Raw genomic sequence first — 24,798 nt, forward strand, 5'->3', positions numbered from 1 at the left:
TAATTGTATTGTAAAGCACTAAGAGATGCAACACATGACTTTCCGGTCAAAATTTGACAAAATGGACTACAAAAACGAACTCAAGATATCGAAAAACATTAGGATAAAGGTTTTAAAAAAAAGTCAACGAGTCAAAGTCAAATCAACGAGTCGGGTCAAAATTAACGTGTAAGGTTAAATTCAATGGGTCATGTCAAAGTCCATGGGTAGATCAACTTGATCAAGAAGATCGGTTCAAGACCAGTTCATAACCGATTTAAGCATCAGGTCAGTTTGATCGATTCGTAAGGAAAAGCGCATTCCCACTCACACTGATGACGCGTGGGAAGCCCTCCGGTGACCAAAATTTTGTGAAAACTTCCATATTTGAACTTTAGATGACAAGCAACCTCTTACTAACTATACTTCATGGTAAAAAGTGGTGGAGACGCGGAAGAGGAAAATACCAAAACAACTGAAAGTTCCCTCCCTCATAACTCACCAACGAAGATTATCAAAAGGTCGAGACAAGGTCCAACTAAATCGGAACGATTAGGGCAGCACGATGGCACCGGCGGTACACTCCACGACAGCCTGGCAACGATAGTTTGGAAACGCAAAGTGGTGAAGAGAAGGGGAGGCTCACACGGCTCCAAACTTGAAAAAAATTGGGGAAAAAACCAAAACCGAAAAAGTAATGATTATTTGAATAACCTAAATTTAGGGTTAATCACAGAGAAGTCCCTAAAATTTTAGGAAACTCAATAAACGACACAAAATTTTAAAATGCTTAACATTTGACCCATATCTTGGGGCGTGACAACTTCAGATTGTATTCTTCGATTCTCTAATAATTAGGAGTGGAAATATATCATTCTTCTAAAAGTTACAAACATGTCACTGAACTAAAATATGGTTACAAACAATTAAATCATTAAATTTAAAACGAACGCCCAATATAGCTTGGTATAGTAATAGTTTTAGTCCATAAATAATATTTTAATTTGGTCCTAATTCAACAAATTTAACCTTTCATATTTAAACTTTTTATTAATTAACGAATATATCTTATTGTATTCGTTTGGTACGATTTAGTGCGATCTACGGGTTGCGGTGATGAAATAGATGTCTAATTTGGAGGTCGATTGCTTTGATTTGGTGCTTTTTCGTCCTGTCTTTTTGTCATCAATTGAGTGACCGATAACAAATAAGTAAAATCGCTTTCTATTTTACTCCAAAGAGAACCATCCTTTCCTAACCAGTGGCATAAAATTTCCCTTAACCAAAATGTGCAGGCAATGCGGAAATGCAAAATACAATATGCTGTACAAAGATTATGACTACAATTGTCTGCAAAATATTCTACCTTTCCACTGTTCAACTAATCATTGTAGCACAGAATTTTTTTTGTTTTACTTTGTTGTTTATCTTTCTTCTCACCTCAACAACGAGTTCAATGAAGTTACTTCATCTCTACGTTGACTTCTAACATTACACGTGCAAAATTTTCAGAACAAATACTTTGATTACTTGAGAAAGAAGTGACACTCACCTCGACAATCAGAACCAAGTCCTTTGATGTATAGAACTTCATTCAAGAGAAGCAATAATGTCTAAATTATTCTTCATCGACCATTTTTGAGGATGGAATGAGTTAGATGATTCAATATTAAGTTCCCAAACCATGATTCATGAGCAGTCCGAAGGTAAGCCTTCCATCTGGCTTTCATCTTCCCCGACTCTTTCAATAATCGAACCTGACTGCAAATTCAGACCAGTGATGTTAAAAGTTAGAAACAAATATGGAACAAGATGGATCAAGTCGTTTCAACAACGTATCAAGAGACTCTTCCACGGGTTAATTTGCTTAAATGGCAGCACCTGCCATGATCGCGGTAGTATGGTGAAGCAATAAGAAACCTAAAGTCAATTAAGGAAGGGCCAATAAGTTCTAACTTGGAAGCCATCTTTGTCTGTGTCAAGCTGTCTAATCTGTTCAAGAGTGGGTCGGTGCCATCGTTTTGGATCCCAAAGTAAGGTACTGTTGAAAGCAAACCCCGGTATTTCAGCATGGAATCTTCTGAATCTCTTGCTTTGTCCAATTAGGTGCCATCCAATTACTTGAGTTCCGTTACAAACTGGACCCTCCAATATAACTCCACTGTTGTCCCATGTTTGTTTGGCCACAGTCCAAGTCCCGAACCGCCTATATATAACAAAGGCCATAGTGAAATAAACTGCTGCAGTAGGCACAAGTAAAAAGAAGGAAATTGTGGTGATGGATTTGAAAACAAATAACCAAAGAGCTCCATGCAAAGAAGAGACAAATAAAAACATTAAGTAGATACCTAATATGCCTCATTTGCTCAAACAGATCGATCGAGTAGATGTTTTCCTCATTGGCAAAGTAGAGAATTCCATCAAGATGATGAGTTTCAATGTGAGATAATGCCACATTTCTTTGGTGAACGTTTCTGTCTTTTATATCGGTCAGATTGGTTTTGCAAACAAGATGCCTATACATAACCCTGCTCTTTCTTAGGATGCCAGCCGTTTCCTCAGTTTGCGAGGTCATCTCCACAACTATCCACAATAGAGGAGGTTGAACCAGCTTTAATGTGTATGCCATGCGGGTTAGATAATAGGCTTGAAGCGGCCGAGCATATGTCGGAGTTATGACAATCAAAAGCTTCCGAGATTCCAGATTTATATCTTGAAGAAGTGATTGATCAATCAGCGCATCATCTAAATACCCTCCTACCATTTCCTGTCTCTGCACCAATTCATGTGTCTTCAATGTGACATTATTTTCAACTCCGGTGTTGTCCACTATTGAAGTTACATTTCTTTCTGAACTTTCATGAGTTGGAAAACTTCCAACGGTCGATACTACCTCAACAGAGAATGCTTGTTGCTTCGAAATGCCGTTTATATAAGACAAGTCCACAAAAAAGAATGATGTCAATCCAATAAAAGAGCCAACTATGAAACAAATGAAGAAATGAAAAAGAGCCCTCCTCCAAACTTGTCCTTTCTGTTTCGACCTATCAACAGGCCTAGAAGGTCTCGGCGAAGAAACACCAAAATCCGAAGCATGAGAATCGGATAAACCAAAAAGAGAAGATAGCAATCCACCATTTATCGATGAGTGGTTCGAGGACATGATGATGACCTTGACAGAGGAGAAGGAAGCGAGCGTTCAGCCTCCCCAGTAACTAGAGTACCTTGTTGAGACAATGTTCTTCTAATTGATGCCATCAACAAATTCAACACAAGATTTCAAATTACAAGCTCCTTTGCACATTCCTTAATCATTTCTGCAACAATCTAGAGCGCCCCTACAAACCAAAAAACATCTAATCAATCCAACCAGATACACTTAACTAGACAAATTCAATCTAAAAAAAAACTACCTTCCCTCTCATCTAAACAATGTTGCTAAATAACTATCAGTAATTCCAAAGAACATTGCCACTCCAAACCAGAATCTAACGAAAAGGGAAACTGACTTACCTTCCAATAGAAAATGGGTCTTCGATCTTCTTTTCCAAAAGTTACAAAGATGACAGAATCAGCATCATCTCAGAGCCATGTTTTTTCAACACTTTACAGTTTACAGACAAAACAAAAGCATCAATATTTTCAGGCCTTTCTTTGCCTTGACCAATGAAAATATGTTGAGAAGAGATAGAAACACTTAATGCAGTTCAGAGAAAACACTCCTTGCTTCCAGTCGCAAAGATTTTCAGACAGAACACAATAATTTTTGTTTTTTAACGATATTTTTGTGACCGACGGTGGTCGGAAGTATGTACTCCATATGATTGAGGATTTAATACACGTGTAATCATGTTATAGGTGGCCAATGCATCAATAGGAATAGTAAATTTTTGTTTACTTATGAAATTTGATATCTTTATTTGTGGTTGGATTTTAGCCTGAAAAAGATATTGTTTTAGTGTTTATTCATAATTTATGCGAGAGCAACTATAATGATGATGGTATAATGATGATGGTATTGTTAACAATCTTCATATACATTTATTATGATTTATATTTATTTATCATATTTTTATAGTAAATCAAAATAATTTTTGTAGTTCAAAATTTATTGAAATCTCGAGAAAAGTTAAATGCATTCTTATTTGAATAATCAATTTTATAATAAACAATATACTTTTATGTTTTGAAGAAATTTGTATTTTAAAATTGTTTAATTCTCTTTTATTTGTACTACATGTATTATGGTAAATCAGAAGTTTACAAGTTTATATGAATGAGATTGAATCACATGTATGGTAAATCAAAAGTCTACAAGTTTAATAATTTTAATTAGTTGGTATGATTGGTTAGATCATCTCAAGCAAAAATTATTGAGATTTACATAAAAGAATCTGAAGTTCTTGGATTATTTGTTCTTATAATGGAATTTAGAATTTCATTAGTTAAAGTTGAGACTGAATGTCTTGCGTATCTGATTGAAATATGAGTTCATTTATCCATAAAGTAGAAACTTCTTATATGATTTTAATAGATTCATCTACAAAACAATATATGTTACCAACTCAACTATTAATTTGTGAGATTGTTTACTCGATTAAAAAAAGAAAAGTTTCAGACTATGCAGTTAAGATTATTCGTCTTGTTAAACTTAGTGAGTTTATTTTTCATACTTTTAAAGATTATATTGTATATAAGTTGAAATAACTATCACAATTCACAAAGTCTATTATTTATGAAAAATATTTTAGTAGAATTTTGATTGATTGTCTCTTTTCAATAGCTAAACTATGAGAACAAAATTTCTAATATCCATATAAAAGAACTCTGTGTCTATTACGTGTTCATATTGATCCACCCCAAATGAACAAAAATTTGTATATGAAGTAAATTGGAAACACATATACACATATGTTATTATGAGTCTCATTTTATTGAATGTTTTGATATTCAATTATGGTATGAATTGTTTATTATTTTCATTAGGGTAGAGAATTAGTTTGATGAAAAATATAAATAAATTATCATTTTATTTAGATTCTCACATATAGTGATGTGAACTAGAAGTTCACACGATAATTTATTGCAATTCAATTGTCAGAAATATTTATTGACCTAATGAGAGTAATCAAGTCTCATGTACCAACTGCAAATGCTCTAATGAATTATAATCCTAGAATGATAAGATGTTAGAGTAAATGATTGTAAACCATGCCCAAAGCATGATAGTTGAATTGGTACCATCAGTTAAAATTCTCATAAATGAAAAGTAGTATAAGATGATCCTATAGCGAAGATGAGTGCTCGTGAAGAGACCTGAACATAACTAATAATACAATTCTAGAAGAATTTTATGTACCTAAAAAATGAAAATGGAAATAAAGAAGAGATTTCGATAAGTTAGGTCATTAAGAGAAAACAATGGAACCAAAAATATAAATATTACCGACAACTATTTTACGAATGATATTTCTATAGAAGTAAAGAAATAAAATGAGAATCTAGAATTGAAATCTATCCAGGAGTATAGATGTAGAAATAGTTGGTAAAAATGGATAGACATTATTCAAGTGGAGTTAAATTAACTTTCGAAAGATGGACAAGTAGTCCAAACACCTAAGGGAGCGTCTGGTTCGTGGAAAATATTATTACCAAGGGAAATAATCTTTTCCGGAATTGTATTCCCATGTTTGGTTCATGGAAAAGATCATTATCAAGTACTAACTTGTTGTCAATAATAGCTCTTTTGGGTTAAAATGGTGGGTGTAGACACTCGTTTTTGTCCGATTTTAAAAAATATTTATTTATTTTTTATTATTATTATATTATTATTATTAATTTATATTATAATTATTTTGTAGGCCCCACATTTTACCCCACGTGTCTCAACCGTTTCCCTTTGTGGGAAACGGGTTGTGCACCCATTATCTCCTCAACTCACGTCGTTTGCTGGGCAGGGGGAGTGGTTTATTAATCTATAAATCGTGGTCACACCAAAAGGGAGGGGAGGCAGAAACAGAGCAGGGGGACCTGCGCAAAGAAAAGGGAGGGAGAGATACCAAGTGCAGTTTCGTTGAGTGGGGGATGTGAGAGTTTTCCAAACAACCAAAAACAAAAACCCAGATGGATCTTCCTTCTTTCCCTTTACCAACAAAATCCTCAAAATTTGCCAAATTTTAACATTTACCCCCGCACTTTCTCTCCCCCTGCTTTTCACAGCTTTAAAGCAATCTGCAAAGCAAAATGAGTGGTGCGAGTGAGTATTTTCAGAGCAAAAGCCGCATCTCTCTGCTTATATCCCTTCCATGGTCGTCTCGGTTAAAATGAGACCTTCTTAAGCTCAAACTCGATAACTTTTTTGGCGTTGGGTTTGCATCAAAAAACAAGTATTTGTTCGGGAAAGTTTCCATGCAGATTAAGCTTGTAGAAGGTGACTCTGCCGGAAGCATTGATTTGACTCACTCGTGAATCGAAAATCAGAGTAAGAAATGACGAGGAGGCAGGAACGCCGGGGGCAGTCGAGTCAGGCCGGTGCAGTGAGCGAGTTGAATCGTAATCTCAGAAAAAGAAACTCGGCGGTGTAGACGCTTCGGAGCGTAAGCTCGAACGAAACCTTTGGAACCGGTCATAACCGAACGAGGACTCATCAAAACATATATTAGTTTCCAGGATATCCTCACCGAGAATTCGAAGGTAGTTAGAAATGAATCACTAAGGAGTTATGATTATCCAATATTGGCTTACGTTACTGCATGGTAAGATCATTTCACTAAGGTAGCTGCAATTATGATAATCCAGTATTTGTTTCAAGCAAAATTGTTTGTAGGAATTCGAAGGGTAAAATGAAAAACAAAAATATGTACATGGGACCCATGTTTTAATAGTCAAATCCATTTGCATGTAACCTACGTGCATTTATATTTTTTTAATTTTATTTTATTGCTTTATTATTTTATTATATTTTCCTTTTTTTACTAATTTTTATTTATTTTTGTTATCTATTGTATTTATTTTGTTGTTATTATTATATAAATATTTTTTTCTTTTTTTCATATTTATTTTTTATAATCTAACATTTTTACTTTCTAGGGATGTCTTCAATAGATCAAAGGTAATTAATTAGAATCGAATTTTTAAATTTTAATTTTATTTTTCATAATTAAAGACAACCGACAAATTAATTGGTACCGAAAGGGCGGTTCAAGGGTGCTAATCCTTCCTTGATCGTAATTGACTCCCGAATCCGACACGTTTATGGTACAACGCAGATCAGATAAGATGGTGTCCGACCCACCTAAATTAATTTTAAAATGGTCGGTGGCGACTTATCCCAATCATTTCAAGTCGAAGCCCAAATTTCGGGCCCAACCGAAAGACAGTTCCGACAGCTTGACGACTCCGCTGGGGAGAGGTAAGTGAGTCAGGCCAGAATTAATTTTCGGTTGTCTTTTTATACGAAAATGTTAAATTTTAATTTTAATTTATTTGTTTGATTCTAATTATTTACCTTTGATTATTTTTCAAATAAATAGTTGTACTGACATTTTTTTCAATGATTTCAGATTTTTGAAAAGTTTCTATCTCTGACTCTATACTCGAGCTTCGAACTCTATTTAAGTGGGGGTGAAAGCGACATCTTCGTGTGAATTTATTCACCGCACAGGCCTAGCAAGTAGCCTTCGGGATTCATATATCTTATGTCTTCGTGTGAATTTATTCACCGCACAGACATAAGGGAGTGTGTCATCTCGAGTTTAACTTAGTCCACACAAGCTTGTAATGGCTTAGGACTAAGGGTCTGGTAAGCCCAAGGGAGCACCAGCAAAGAGAACTCGAGTACCTTTTTAGAACCTAAACCAGGAGAGTACAGGGAATTAGAGCCCACCCCAAAACCTCATTGCAAACCCTAGGCTGCTTTGATTTTATTTCCTGCTTTACTTTCTGTTCAAAGCATACGAACTAGACAAATATACGGTTTAGGATTTATTTGAAATTAGCATAGAGATCATGTCCGGGTAGGAACAATAAGCATGTGAGGTAAATATCATGTGGGATAGGATTTTTCATTTTTATTATTGTTTTGATTTACCTCACTAACTATTTTTATTTTTGTTCTCTTTTATTTTGTTTTCATCGTTTGCATCATTTAAAACGAGGTGTTGATCCACCAAAAACGTGTTTGTTAAACATGAATAATCTGCATTAATGGACAAATGGGTTGTAATACAAGAGATGGAAATACAGAGGACAATCTACAAGGTGACTATGTGTCAAATTCAATCCCGAAGACATGGCGCCCACAATTGAAGAGTATATCATTATGTTGCGTTATAAAGGACTCAGAATGAATCGGGTCTACATCAAGCACAATGAAAGTCTATCTCAGAAAAAACTGACTAGCAGAGGTTGCAGGGGCAAGATGAAGGTCATTGATCTTGGGAGTCCCCTCAAAGACAACAATGGATAGCTGAAATTGGAGACCATTGCTGACGAATTCAAGAAACAGACAAAAAAACTTCACATAGTTCCTATCAATTGAGGACTCCAATGACGTATTCGTTGGGAACACGCTCAACAAAAAATAAATGCTCGAGATACAGTCATTCGAGACTTCTTGGGCCAATACAAAAAGCATCTTAACATTTGCACGGTTCATCCAGAGAAGCCGGAGCAGTACAACAGGTTATTCAACCAGTGACAGACGAACGCAGAAGACTAGTCAGCACATCAGAAGTTGTCATGATATTTTTGGTCTTTTAAAAGATAAAACATTTTTGTCCCCAATAAGGATTATTCATAATAACATACACATCTTTTGGATCAATGCCTCAAACATTGCATGCATCATGCATTCCTGCATATTTCGCATTATTTTTCTCTTTTTTCACATGTCTCATGAAAAATAGAAACATTTCGATCATGCTCTCATGACCTACAAAAGAGCGTTACCAATAATTTTTTGACACCCACGTAGTGTCACCATATCTGGTGGAACTCATGAAGCCCCCATACTCCAAGTGGTATGATGAGAGTGCCCATTGCGAATATCAAAACAGTGTCCCGGGGCAAACAAATGAGAACTGCTACACATTCAAGAAAGTCGTGCAGAAGATGCGTAACCAGAATTGGATCGACTTCAACAACTTGGGGGCATCCAAGTGAGGGAGATCATTTCATCATTTGAGACATTCTATTTGAATTTGTTTTTTTTCATTTTTTTTTCTTTCTCAAGTTTTTGTAAGGACTTTTAAAGAAATTTATGTTACTTTAAAGATGTTAAGCAATGAATCACATTTGCAAACTTGCAATTCTTTGAATATCATATGAATTAAGAAACTCTGTAAATGGTTCAAAGTTACAGATCTTTGACGAAGTAACATGACATAAAATAAAGACTTTGACTTACCCATAATATACACTCAAACATCGTACCCTGCTCTTGTAATTAACCAATGTAACCTTTTCCTTTCATAAGATGCGGGCAACATGGAGCATCATTTACATACTGCAATTACTATACATTTTCTTTAAGACGTTCAATGATGATCATTATCTATACAGTTGGAATAATCGAGTAAGTGAATCTAGTTTAGGTCAGTTGCTTGAAAATTAAACTCTAAAGATGAGATTTCTTGACTTTCAAAAACACCTAGACTATAACAGGTTCTTCTTGGCAATCTTAAGAAATTGAATCCGTAAAACTGAGCTATTCCGCTAAGGCAATTGGTTATAGAGGAAACTCGAAAGCCATGGCTTTATGAATAGATTGCGTTCAAACCATGACATTGATCGGACACTTGGCAACTCGGTGTTTGCTCCACTGCTATTGTTAGGCTGAAGACTTTATGATGAGATGAACCCTTCAGTTAACCTGATAAAAGTGATTATAATATTAAACTTTCCCTCTAAAGCAATTGGTTAAACGCCTTGGCTTTATGGATTTGGCTAGCCAAATAATGGCAAATTAAATCAAATTTATCTAAGCATGAAGTTTCGGTAAAATGGACTAAGGGAGTTAAGGAACACCTGTTATAGTCAAATTCACACGAGCACTCAAGAATTTCATTTTTAGACCGATATTTATGCACTACCTTTGTTAGAAGAACTTACAAAACTTGAACAAATGGAAGATTTCAAAGGACCGAAATAAAAGGTCTAGTAATTAATCATGCTAGTTGCGTCATTTTGTCCGCACCGAATTAAAATGCCAAACCAAAAAACATGTTGCGATATTTTAAAAAATGACATTTTGGGTGACCGAAACCTTAGAAGACCAACCTAAAGCCAACTCATCCATTTGAACATTTGTCAAAGAGTTGTAACTCTTGATTCCTTTGATATTCTTTGAACTCACGTTTATAATTTGATTCAATTGCGAACAATATTTTACAGAATTTTTATATTTTTCCCTCCTAAAACGAGAAAAAAGAGGAAAACATTTTCAAACAGGACAGTCTCAAATATGCAAGGTCTGTAAAGCCAAAGCTCGAGAAGTAAATGGGGCACGATCGATTCCATGGACCAAATTGGCAGACAAAACACGGGACTCCAATCCAAGAGATAAAACATAACTCATTCATGTTGCATGAATCTTAGACATACTTAAGAGCATCACATTTATAATTTTTAACACACATAATTTTTTTACAGCTTTTAGAGTCAAATTTCAACTTTAAGATGAAAGATACTCGATTCAAAAGCGCATTCACATTGATGGTGGTTGTTCAACTTCACAGCGAAGGGGCGGCTGACTGTCAACAAACAATTTCCCAATTTCAGAGTCAATTTCAACTTCACAACGAAGGATATTGAACTCAAGACAGCACAAGCTCAACTTCACAGCGAAGGGGCGGCGACTGTCAACAAACAATTTCCCAATTTCAGAGCCAATTTCAACTTCACAACGAAAGATATTGGACTCAAGACAGCACAAGCTCAACTTCACAGCGAAGGGACGACTGATTGTCAACAAATATTTTCCCAATTTCAGAGCCAATTTCAACTTCACAGCGAAGGATATTGGACTCAAGACAACACAAGCTCAACTTCACAGCGAAGGGGCGGCTGACTGTCAACAAACAATGTCTCAATTTCAGAGACAATTTCAACTTCACAGTGAAGGATATTGGACTCAAGACATCACAAGCTCAACTTCACAGCGAAGGGGCGGCTGACTGTCAACAAACAAGTTCCCAATTTCAGAGCCAATTTCAACTTCACAACGAAGGATATTGGACTCAAGACAGCACAAGCTCAACTTCACAGCGAAGGGGCGGCTGACTGTCAACAAACAATGTCTCAATTTCAGAGCCAATTTCAACTTCACAGCGAAGGATATTGGACTCAAGATAGCACAAGCTCAACTTCACAACGAAGGGGCGGCTGACTGTCAACAAACAATTTCCCCAGTTCCAGAGCCAATTTCAACTTCATGGTTTCAACTTCACGACGAAGGGAATCGTGCACACAAGCAACATCCATCTCCAGATTTGGATTTCAACTTCACGATGAAGGATATCCAACTCAATGAATGAGTGTCTGTCAATAAACTTTCCAGTTTCAGATCCAATTTCAACTTCACGGTGAAGGATATTGGACTCGAAACATCACAACATTGGATTTCAACTTCACGACGAAGGATATCCAATTCAAGGCTCAACTTCACAACGAATGGGTCATCCACGGTTTCAACTTCACGAAGAAGGGAATCGTACCAACCAGCAAAACTCAACTTCAGGAACAATCAGATTATCAATCTCCTTTGAGATTGTTTCTCTCGAAACAAGGGGTCGTCTCGCTTAAGATTAATTTACTCAAAACAAAGTTTTGTTTCTCTTGAGACAATTTCTCTTGAAACAAATTTTGTCTCTCTTGAGACAGTTTCCCTTGAAAAAAAATCTTTAAATATGTTTTCCTTGAAACAAATTTCGTCTCCCTTGAGACAGTTTCTTTCAGAACTAAGTTTTGTCTCTCTTGAGACAGTTTCTCTTGAAACAAAAAAAAAATTTGAAAATGTTTCTCTTGAAACACCAAACCTTCGAGTTCGACTACGCTCAGCTCCAAGACACATCATTTGCAGCATAACTTAAGTCGAGAAGGGCTATCTGCCAACCAAAGACCTAACAAGTTCGATTTCATTCAGCTCGATAACAGCGAGGAACTATTTTCTGGAAGAATTTTCAAGCCGAAATCTTTAAAACGAGAAGAAGACAAAGGCCCAATTCCAGGAAGCCCAATCACATTTGAGAGGACCGGATAAAAACTGATTGTCTTTTTTCGTCTTTGCCCTATTCTTGTTAATACAAAAATATACAAAGAGGGGCAGCTGTAGACACCCATTTTTATCCGGGCAAAAAATATATTATGTTATTATTATTATTATTATCATTATTATTAATAATAATTTATATTATTTTGCTGCCCTCCATGCAATGTTCCAGTGATTAACTTATGCTGAAGGAAATGACTACTGAGTCAACTCAACATCAGCTGAGGCATGATCTAAATGGCCCCATTTTTAACCCCCAAGTATCTCAACCATTCCTCTAAACCCCTGAAAATCTGGCTAGAATCTCTAGCCAATGCAACCTCCCAACAACTTTTTTTCCTAAATAAATTCAAGTGATCAGGGGGGAGGGAAAAAAAAGGAGAGAGATACGGGGGGCACAGACGGAAAGCAAAAGGGTGGGGGGAGCAAGAAAAGCATCAAAAAATTAAAGAGAGAAAGAGGTGTTGTGGCCTCTCGGCTATGGCACGAAACCACCCAGCATATACCCTCTTCCATGAACCAAAAACTCAAGCATTTTATCTCAAAATTCAAGTCTTCAAAGAACATTGAAGACAAAAAAAACTTTCCTTGTTGGCATTCAAAAACTTCGTTCATGACCATGAAGGACTGCGTGATCTGACTTCCTATGCGAAGCACATTTTGAAAGGTTTAAGAGAGCAAAGAAAATCCAGTAAAAGTTTCGGGGTCATTGTGGATTTGTCAGATATAGCGAGAAAGTTTGATCTCTCACAGCATGAGATGCTAGTCTGAAAAGCGGCAGAACTCCGGCGCCTCTGCGATGTCCAGTTTGATTCCTCCATTATCGGCGTCGGAGAGGTTTGTAAAGCTGTTGTTTGCTTAGAAATTGCTGCTACAAGGGGGCTTCGTGTTTTGATTGCGGCTATAAGGGAAAGGAAAGTCGAGTTGTCATGAAGAAATGAAGATTAGTACCATGAACGGTGTGGAACGAACAAGGTTTTGCCCGCAACACCAAAACAGAGTTTTAAGTTCTTGAACCGAGCAGCTTGTCCGAAACTTTTTTTTTTCTACGTTGGAGAAGCTCCATGCTACCATGGGAACCAAGTTTATGATACCGATCATAGGAGGAAATGAGTTAGATTTGTACAAACTTTTTGTGAAGGTAATATCTCGTGGTGGTATCGAAAAGGTAAGTTGATACACACGTAATTATCCTGAGCTTCTTTCCCTCTCAAGCAGTGTGTTGGAGTCCTCAAATGGTTTATGAATTCAATTCTATCTATCTTTAATATGGCCATGTATGCTATGCACATTTCTGTTCATACATCATACATGAGAGACTCTTTGGACGAGTCAGTTTGGTGCATCATCAGGGATCAGGAATACATGCATATATGGTGGGGTCAAAAGGGACCTCACGTGTATGGTCTCCAAAAAGGTGTGGAGATTGTCATTACTGAAGGCAAATATTGGGGTTAAAACCCCTTTAAATGTATTATACATGGGACCCATGTTATCATAGCATGATTCATTTTGTTTTTGAATAAGCCTACGTGAATTGGACTTAGGTAAATTCTCTACATAGCACTTCAATTATTATGGGTTTCTTCTTCTTTTTTATTTAGTTTATTTTATCACTTTTTTTTATTTTTTATTTTTTATTTTATTTATTTAATATTTATTTATTATTTCTCATCTAACATTTTTGACTTTTTAGGAGAATTTTTTCCGATTAAAGGTAAGTAATTTGAATCGAGATTTTAAATTTCAATTTTCGCAATCAAGACAACCGAAAAATTAATTGGTACCGAAAGGGCGGTTCAAGGGTGTTAATCCTTCCTTGACCGTAACCGACTCCCGAACCCAACGTATTTATGGTAAAATGCAGATCAGGTAAGATGGTGTCCGACCCACCTAAATTCGTTTTAAAGTGGTCGGTGGCGACTCCCAACACAATTATTTCAAGTCGAAGCCCAATTCCGGGGCCCAACCGAAAGACGGTTCCGACAGTGGGAATGTCATTACCTCCAAATTCTTAGGTATTGAACAATTCCCATCACTTTTAACATAAATACCCTTGAAATAATAAATTTTTTCCATATAGATCATTCTCAATTCTTATTCTCCATACTTTACTCAAAATTATAAACTTAATAATAATATACAAAGAGTTTAATTTAGTAAAATATTAATAAATTTATATAGTTAAAATTATTTTATATTTAATATTTAGTAAATTAATTATTTTATAATTTTATGAGATGAAAATATTGTTATGGTAAAAATATAATTATTTAAAATAATATATAATTTTGAGTTATTAAAAAATAGATCTTATGCATTAAAAATAATATATTTGTCCACTCAAGATCACAACATTATTTTTTATATTATATTATATTATATATAAATAAATATATGATACTTATGAAAATTGTTTAAAATTATAAGTTTGATATAGTAATTATATTAATTATATTTTAAATGTGTTTTTTTATTTAAACTTAGATAGTGTAATATTTAAAATATTTTTATAAATTTTTATTTAAATATTTATAATTTAATATTAAAGATTTACTTGTTAAAAAATACAACATTCTTAGAATAATGTTACATTCCTGTAATCTTATTCCTAAAGATAATCTTACGCACCCAAAGGTGTAATGCAAGTGGAGTATAAATGAGTAGTTGAAGGATATAAAACCCAATTTGAATCATAAAGATTTTTACTTCGTGGTGGATGCAATTATTTTATTACTACGATAGTTATAGAGAATTTTATTGCGTCTAATATTTATTGGGTCGGGTCGGTGATTTTTCACCTCAAACCCAATCTCGATCCACTCCAAAACTATATGTTCTATAACGCGCTCCAAACCCGAAATTAAAAAAAAAAATCTCCACCCCTATAAAATCGAGACAACATCCCTAATAATATTTCATCAACACAACTTAAATACTCTCCACAAGACAACAAAGATGTTAGGAAGCTTGTTTTTGGGAGAAGGTAATATTACACCACTAACAGAGATGTATATATGTCAATTCTTAAAAGAGCATCACATTAAAAAAAAAACCTTCAGAGATGTATACAAGAATTGACATTTATACATTATATCATAGAAAGTTCCACCCATACGAATAACAAAATATAAAACAAAAGGAGAACCATATATATATATATATATATATAATAGAAATTAAATATTATATTCGGGGCAGAAGTATACAAATTTGCATGTTCACATGCCAGGCCTTGCAGGATTAGTTTTTGTTGATTTAATTTTGGCCATGTCAACAAGGTCTCCAAATAGCTTATCTTCTGGTTTTGAAGGCTTGGTTGGTGGCATGTAAGACGAAGTTTGAACCTGGTAGGAAGAGTTTCTGGTACCGTTGCTATCTCCGATGGACAGCCTGTACATTTATTGATCAAGATACCATTGTTGACCGTGGCCGCCATAGGGTGCCATTTGCTGCCCACCATACATTTGTTGAGGAGAATACACTGGTGCCATTATCTGGGGAACTACTGGCATTTGCTGTGGAATCATGCCCATGTTATACGGTGCTCCTTGGACTCCTTGGGGATCACCAAATTGGTTTCCCTGAACAGCCTGTTGCTGCTGGTTATTAATTCCCAACAAATGGTCGGTCGTTACAGGCTGAATGTAGACACCCACCACTTGATCACTTCCCATTTGCTGAGGTCCGAGGGGGGGGGTGTTACAACAACTTGAGTAACCATTGATTGGGGATAGTGAGGAACTGCAACTAGGCTAGGCTCAGCTGCTTGTGCTTCCCAGGGTGGTGGTGGTAGTGAGCTGGTACTCAGGGCACCTCGACATGCAAAAAGTACAATTCATAAATTCAGAAGTTATAGAGGCTCTGTGTGCCTGAAGTTAAATGCTCTATTTGAGCGCATTTTTTTAGAAAAAAAAGCATATTATAAACAGAAACGAACCATAGGTGGGTAAGGTGGGCTGCAGCTGCTGCTGACCATTCCAGGCAGGATCCATGCCTTGAGAAAATGGCTGCTCATATTGAGGTAATCCCATGTTTGGTGCATTTCCATTCACATGAAAGGTCTGCTGCTGAGTTTGAGGAATCAAAAAGCTTTGCTGAATTTGAGGAGTCGAAGGATGTGGTTGTCCGCCCAAATCTGAAGACAAGCTGTTAACAGAAGCGGGTGTGTTGTTATCGTCAGGAAACATATCAAAGAGAACAAGAGCCATTTGCTGTGATGATGCAGGAGTTGTTTGTTCTGGTTCACCCACAGGAACAAGGGCAAGTGAATCATCTGCCTTTGGGAAATTGTAGTCATCACCACTAAGGAGGTCCACTTTCGGATCGACTGCCGACGGAAGGGTTGAACCATTATTCATAGGAGGTACAGGAAGCAATGACTGATTGGACGTTTGAGAACTTGTGCTCGAGGTAGATCTGAGAAGAATCTTGTTAGTAAAGCACAAGCACTGGAAACATCTAATTATAAGATTTTAGATAACCCAGAATCAAATGAATTCCAATGTCAATCCTAGCAACCTAAGTTTGATAAGCAAATCAGACGTTCCTCAGAGAGAAACGCACAACCAATCACTATATCTGAAAATTTTCAAAAGGTTTCCACTTGGACATAATCATGCACCTGCAGTGACGTAACTTATTCTGAAAAATCCAGCAACTAAATTTTTCCGAGGATTCTTCAAAACAAAAAAATCAAAATGGTGTATGAAACTTGTAATCAAGTTCCAGGGTACTGCTTAGGACAAGAAGACGCATAATAGACATTATTATTCTTAGAAAATTCTATCAGCCGTATACTATGTTACACGGACTCTTCATTTTCAAGAAATATGTGTCCAACATTAGTGTCTGACACTTGGCTATGGGGATATGATCTCTAAGGATCCTCCAAATATATAGGAAAACTCTGAAAAATCTAGCCATGTCCGACACTGACGCCCGAGTCCTAGTAACATAGGTCGTATGACACAAAAGTCCAACAATTTTGATTACCAGATACCCAGCATATACCAGTCCAATTCAAAGAAGCATAATTACCTCCCTTCAGACTGTTTGTGGCTTTCTGCAGTATCAACTTCAACCTTAGGTTTGTCTGCTTGAAAAGTTTCTGAAACTATCTCTTCATGCTTTGCTAGAACGTGCTGCAAATCATCATTCAATGCTAAACCTTGACACAAAAGTGACTCATCCCTACAGGAGATAAAGAATCACAGGTGATGTTTATTTTATATGTAAAAGTATTTCTTACAATTCCGTCTATTATTCCATCGACATCTATATATCCATACAACTTATACACCATATATGCCAGAATAAATGAAAATATCCAGAGATAAATATCTCTTGAGCAATCATGTACAGGTATGTGCAAAAAGTTAAATGGAACAGAAAACAAATTAATCCTTCCTTAAACTGCTCTAGTAGCTAGTCACCAAAAAGAATATAATTGAATAGAATAATGAATTCCTTTTATCTCAACACTCGGATTTTACTCCCTCTGTTTGGTCATGCATCATAACAAGTGATACCTTGCAATAACCTAAAAGGCCAGTTAATAAAAATGAAACTAGTCAAAGAACCTGTCAACCTGCAAAGGAAAGACCCATGAAAACAGATGATAACATCAACTCATCAAACCAGATAAATGTATTATGGCTGCTAGGAAGTTAACAGTACAACCATTAAGCATCGATCTAAAACCAATTGTCAGCAAGTGAAAAGGCCCAACTTGCACAATAAACCCAGGGCATAGAAGAAGAGTGATGATACCATTTTATCAGTCCCCCTCACATGTAGCTAAACAAGTTTTACAGGACAATCTAACGTCTGATTAGGCAGAAAGTACAGAAGACACTTGCTCTCTGATTCTATGTTAAAGATCCAACCTAAGACCAATTGGTAATAGGTGGAGAGACCTGACTTGATTATAAGACCACAGGAAATCAAGACTTAACATATGTAAGATAACCCTGCTTTAACTGGGTGTCCTTACGTTGTTGAGTTAACAAGGTGTACAACTCTTTGTTTGTAGACACGGCACTGCTGCACTAAGTCAACAATCACCTCCTGCTTGAGTCCCTGAAATTGTAGAAGAAAGCTCAGTAGACATGCAAATAGAAAAATGAATTTAGAAAAGAAAACATAATATTCATAAAAGGATTATTAGTTGATTTAGCAGCATGAAACTCTAATGAACTCTGAAAAGTTCTACATTGTAAGTGTTGGAAAAACATAAAGTTTACACTGAAAAACTTGTTCAAAATCTGACAAATTTGAGCATAGACAACACAATTACTACACAGATCAGTTATAGTACGACTTTGGTTGTCACTTTAAATCCAATTAGACTCGTCACAAGGAATCCACATTACTATGCTCTTGAGAGAACACAAAATTGTTTTAGCAAGTTAACAAAATATATCCCTTCTCATACCTCTTTGTTTTCAGGATCTAATGCAATTAACATTTCTGCAAGGACATCCATAACACCACGTGCATTCTGAATTTCTGACATACTAGGAAACGGAACTCCAGTTAGAACATTAGATGCAAAACCAATGATTAAATACAAAGTAGGAAACAGTGAATTAGCAATGAAATGTCACTATCAATAATATGAGACAACAAATAATCCACATTTTTCAAGTATTAACTATGTGAAAAGTCCCTATTGCTCTACCTCAAGAGGAAAAGGGCAATCACTGGTGTGGGAACACAACATCCATGTTTACCTGCTAGCGATAGGGAGCACTGTTTACCAAATTGTGAAGCCAAAACAAGTAGGATTGTTTTCACTCAACAACTCATTTTGATCCATCTTTAATGTAAATTAAGTGAATAAAAAGTTTGTTCTGACAATTACTCTTATTTTAATATATAAAAAATATTAAATTAGCCGTATGTACTTATTAGAATACTATCCTTATTATTCAATTGAACCTTACTATAAAGCTCAGAGAAGAAAGTATAAATTATTTCAATGAGATTTATTATTTAAATAGTAGATGATGATTATAGGATTTATTATGAGCAGCAGACTTTTGCTTAACCCACTGCTGCAGCACAATATCTACAAAGACATCAGGAAGAGTTTTTCTTCTTCCTTTTCTTCTTCTTTTTCACTAAAAAAATCATTAGTCATCTTAACATTGAAATAGAAATAATGGAAAACATGAAAAATATGATGCTTTTACTCATACAGCTGAAGTACAGGAAAAATACCTTAGGGTTGGGAACTCAGGCTCTGCAGAAGACTCGCGTTGGGTATAAGAAAAAGGTTGTGTTTGAGGAGTGAATACAGGGGCAGACGTCACATTCCTCTCAGGGAATACTGCCCCAGCATGCTGAAACATCAAACCAGATTGAGTCAGAGAAAAAAAAAAGGTCACATTATGTGAAAGTGATACTCGTATCACAACATGTTTTGAATGCAACGGCATCGAGAACAAAATATAGCATATGAATAAATGGATTCCAAGAAATGCAGTTTGAGATGAAAATCTCAGTAGTTCATACCAATAACTCCTGGTATGCAGCATAATATTGTGGATATCTTGAATTTGTGCCAAAAGCTTCTTGCCAACTATCAATCAGACTCAATATCTTTTCTTTGACATGAAAATCGGGCTGCTGCACTTGAGCAGTACAAAAAACTGAGAACAAGTTTTACTAGAAGAAAATAGATCAAAACAGGTGTTATAGTTACCTTTTTCCTGACCAATTTGATCATATCATTGAGAACATCTCTCTCTACAATATGTATATGAGCAAGGTCCCCACAATTTTTTTTGATAGTTTCTAGTAGCTATAACATAGAAAGTAGATCAAAATTAAACAAGTTTAGATATATTTAAGAAATAGAAGACGTGATAGTGATATCCATGAATTAGAACTAGTCAATATAAAAGTTATCAAGTGCTTACAGTTAAGGCAAGAAGTTGAACTTTGGGATTTTTATGTCCAAGCCGCTTTTTTATGCCTTTTATAACATCTTTTGCTTGTCTAATAAACAACACTAATGTCACTTAAAGAATAGTAAATATTAACCAGAAAATAGTTAACTAAATCTTTTCTCTGTTCTGCTTTCAAAGTGACTCAAATTAACTAAAACTCAACCAGAGAAAATAAACACAGATAATAATCAAAAGTACTAGCATACAACATAATCATCCTTAAGCTGATCATGTTTAAAGTAGCCGACAATCTAATTCGTATCTGAAAATTGAAACGTCAAGATATTAAGGTAACAGCCAATGAAATTATCTATCACGTAGCAATCTTTCAACCTTGAGACAAATAGCTGAGGTCTCTACTCTCTATCACCAGGCTATATTTACATGATACCGACCCGTATTTAAAAGCTCTATATCGCACACATTCATGAATTAAATTACATATTGAACGAAAGAGAAGAAAAAAATTGATCAATCTAGATAGACATCTTAGACCAAAATTTTATCATTTCTATAAAATTATAAGAATTTCAACAACAACAAAATCAAATTCAGAAACAATATGAGAAACTAGGTTGACAGTCTTCATATTCATTCTTGTTAATCAAATTCGGACGCAATAATTCTAAAAAGAGAGAGCGAGAGAGGAGAAACTAAAATCCAGTGCGACGCATACACGGGATTGCGAGTAAGGAAGTCGCAGATCTCGAGATTCCTAGCCCAATCAGGTCCGATCAGCAAGCTGCTGGTTGCTTTTTCCACCATAGAGTTCACCATCTTCGTTCACAAAAAAGCAATTCCCGCCCAAAAAAAGAACAAAAAAGGAATTATTAGAGTAATAATAAAATATCAATCAAATTCCGGCCACCGTATCGGGTGGTCGCGAGGAATTGAGATACCGAAGACGCCACCAAAAAATTCGATGTTTTTAAAATAATTTCAAACAGCGAAGAATCGGCAGCTCCTCTCTCCTCGCTTCTCCCACCTTTTCTGTCTCTGTCTACATAAATCAATTATATATTTTTTTAAAAAGAAAAAATATAATATTTTAAAATTTATCTGGGATGTAAAGAAAATGAAAGGAAAGGCCAATAATGATATGTCACGTGTTATTAAAAAGGTATGAAACACGTAGCTTATCTAGATGTACTTGCCTTGATACGGATGGTTTGACTTGCTGACCGCTCATATCAAACTGTGTATCAATTGTGCGCCTAAATTTGGTAATATAATGGCGATTTTATCAACAAAAAAAAAAAATCATCCTGACAAGAAATAATTAACTGTCAGGCACTATCCGAGTTGGTGTCAAGTCAGGATAGGCGCGAATCATCATTTGTGTTTTTCTGAGATTACTGACATGTGCCTGTAAGACGTGGATGGTGATCCGTACCTTTTAATTAATTTTCAACCATTCACACTCCTACATTAATTACTCCATCTTGCCAAACTCATCCTCTCTCCCTATAAATACAACTTCCCTTCTTCATTCAAACACACACAAAATTCTCAAACCCTCTTAAAGTCCAAACACTTTTAAAGCTTAAACCCGGTTAAACTATATTAAGAAGATAAAATATTTTACTATATTATAATAAAAATAAGTAAATTATTATTTTATTAAATTGTATTATATTAACTTTTTATTATTTTTTGTAGTTATAAATGGAGTGTGGTCTGCTACATTTAGATGAACTTCATATCTCGAGGCATTTTGTTGATACGATAATAATTTTAAATTCTATTTTAATTTTAATTATTGTTAATATTTTATTTATTTAATTTTTTAGTATTAGTTTATATTTTAATTTATATAATATTTTTTAAATTATAAGAGATACCGTATATTAGGTCCCTTCATTCGTAATCTTAAGTTAGAGATATTAACATGTGTATGGTCGTATTTAGTCGACGCTAGATTCATTTATGTAGCAAGATACGAAGGGCATTGTAACTTAGAATCCAACCTGATTTCTGCATTGGTCGAGCGGTGGAGATCGGAGACATACACATTCCATCTTCTGTGCGGAGAGTGCACAATTACGATGGAGGATGTTTTCATGCATTTAGGGCTTCCGATAGATGGAGATGTACTTTCTGGGGTGGCGCACGGTGATTGGCATTCATTGTGTCAGGAGTATCTTGGAAATGTCCCGCCTAATTTCAATGGTGGTCGAATTTTGTTAAATTGGTTGGATGTAACTTTCAAGCATTTGAGTTGTGATGCCTCAGAGGAGCAGGTTAAAATGTATGCACGGGCTTGTATACTACAGTTGATAGAAGGGCTTCTGATGTCGGATAAATCGCGCAACCAAGTTTGTTGTATGTGGTTGCGTTACCTCGTCGATTTTCATAGGTTGTCACACTGAGTTAGGGCTCCGTAGTTTTGGCATGTCTCTATAGGGAAATGTGTCAAGCTACTGACTATAGAAAAAATACTATCGGCTGATGTCTTTTTCTACTATAGTATTGGGCGTGGTATCGCATGTCCTTTTTATGTCCGGTGGTGAAAAACCTGTTGGTCTTCCCACTATTATTGAGGTAATTACAATATTGATTCTGTATATTAATAATTTTATATAGTATATAATAAAAATTATTTCATTAAATAGGTGATATATTCCAAGGAAAGATCATTGGGATTTACCTGATGAATTAGAAGAAATTAGACTACTCATTGATCAGAAGGCTGGCACAGATGTATGTATTTAAATAACAAAATGTACTTTTAATTATCGTTATATAATTAGATTATTATTTTGATAAGAATTATATATATTTGTTTTAGTTTGAATGGACTTCTTATTGTACTGAAGAGATGAGGATTTACAACCCACAGGACTTAAGAGGCCCATTAGATGTCTGGATGGTGGTGGTCCCTCAGATATGTTATGCGATTGTCGAGTGACATCCCACTGATCATGTGCTCCGCCTGTAGACAATCATTTTTGTCCGGGTCTTTTATTAATTATTATTATTATTGTTGTTGTTGTTATTATTATTATTATTTACAAAGTTACATTTTTGTAGGCCTAAAGCTGAAGCCCTGATACAACCCGAAGCCCAATCCCCAAGCCCAATATACAAATCACTCAGCCAACCAGTGACCCAACAACCAAGCTTACCTGGTTCGGGCCCCAAGATCCAACCCAAACCTAATAAATATCCAGACCCAATAACCAAGCTTACCTAGTTCGGGCCCCAAGATCCAACCCAAGCCTAATAAATATCCAGACCCAACTGGACCCCAAAATCCGAATACAAGACCCGACCCAAGATCTGACTCGTCTCAGGCCCAAACAACCTGAACCTATTAGGGTTTCTATTGAACTCTCTTTAAGTAGCTCATCTTCCATCGTTGGATCTAATCGAGATCCAACGATCCACAAGAAACCAAAGGTTAGGGTTTAACCTTAAATATCATTCATTCACCACCAACAAGGGGATTTAGACCATCAATCACTGGTTTGTAGGATGCACACACCAATTTTTCAGCTTCCCATCCACGTGAGCAAGCCATCGTCACCACCGAGAGCCTCTTCAGCCGCGCGAGCCACCATTTTCATATCCAAATAGTGATAGAAAGTCAATGAGATAACCCAAGTCAATCAAAAATCAACTCAAAATACAAAAACCAATAAAAAATGAAAAGAAATCTAAATGTTATCCCAAGGCAGATCTAGTTCTGCCAAGACCCTATCTCATCGGTAGCATCATCAATCACACATGCAACATAAAATGGGGGAAAAGAAAGAGAAAAAGAGATTGGTTTTCGAAGAGGCCAGAAAAACTAGAGAGGAAAACAGAGAGGAAAAGAAGAGAACAACAACTAAAAAAGAGAAATGAATGAGAGAAAACGAAACCAAAACTTACCTTGTAGATCTGACTCTTAGCAACCTCATCGGAACTAGGAAAGATCATCCCTGAAGGTAAATTTTTTTCTTTTATTTAGGGCCTTTTAGGGTTTGAAATACGGTGGGTTTTTTGGTTTTAAGTATGTTAGGGGACTATTTTAGAAGATAAAGAGAGATAAGAAGTAACAAAAGACTTTCTGACGCATTTAGCTCCCCGTGACCATCGATCTACGGTGGTCAGGGAGTTGGGGCTTCCATCTTCGACGGAGGATGGAGAGAGAGAAACAGATGAGAGATGAAGTTTGAGAGCGTTCTTCTCTCTGTTTTGAAGAGAGTGAGTCATTGGGAGTAAATGGAGAGCTTGAGCGAAAGTAGGCCTACGATTTGGTCTTATATATATAGTCCCAAACGACGTCGTTTGGTGGGGGGTTGGGGTTATAATTTTAGCGCATGGGTAAACTATGTTATAGGGGTGTTTTGTAAAGTTCTTTTCTGGGCACTTGTTGTAATTTATTTGTTTTTTTATTTCATGCCCCACATTTGTAAAAACTGTATATGGGTCACTTGCTTGTTTATTGTTAATATTTTACAGATTTAGAAATTATCCTATGCGTTTATAAAATTTACATTTTGATAACTGTTTCTGTAGTTTGGGTTAAATATTGAATTTGTCTGTATGTTTTCCTTTCATTACTTTTTAGTCCTTTATTTACTATACTAAAAATGGTAATTTACGCATTCA

At 35.6% G+C, this 24,798-nt stretch overlaps 1 protein-coding gene and 1 pseudogene across 1 annotated transcript; both read right to left on the minus strand.

The window, feature by feature from the left end:
• Positions 1-1,092: 1,092 nt before the first annotated feature.
• Positions 1,093-3,740, minus strand: LOC120144615 (probable beta-1,4-xylosyltransferase IRX9H). The gene is made up of 4 exons (XM_039158647.1): positions 3,493-3,740; positions 2,328-3,317; positions 1,936-2,185; positions 1,093-1,740 (listed from the first exon to the last, which is right to left on the minus strand). The coding sequence occupies exons 2-4, from the start codon at positions 3,140-3,142 to the stop codon at positions 1,669-1,671; spliced, it is 1,137 nt and encodes a 378-aa protein (XP_039014578.1). The 5' UTR covers positions 3,143-3,317; positions 3,493-3,740; the 3' UTR covers positions 1,093-1,668.
• An 11,642-nt stretch (positions 3,741-15,382) lies between these two features.
• Positions 15,383-24,798, minus strand: part of LOC120144867 — a 29,822-nt pseudogene continuing 20,406 nt past the window's right edge.

This window comes from Hibiscus syriacus, unplaced genomic scaffold (assembly GCF_006381635.1).
Source record: "Hibiscus syriacus cultivar Baekdansim isolate YM2019G1 unplaced genomic scaffold, ASM638163v2 tig00110890_pilon, whole genome shotgun sequence".
Lineage (NCBI taxonomy): Eukaryota > Viridiplantae > Streptophyta > Magnoliopsida > Malvales > Malvaceae > Hibiscus > Hibiscus syriacus.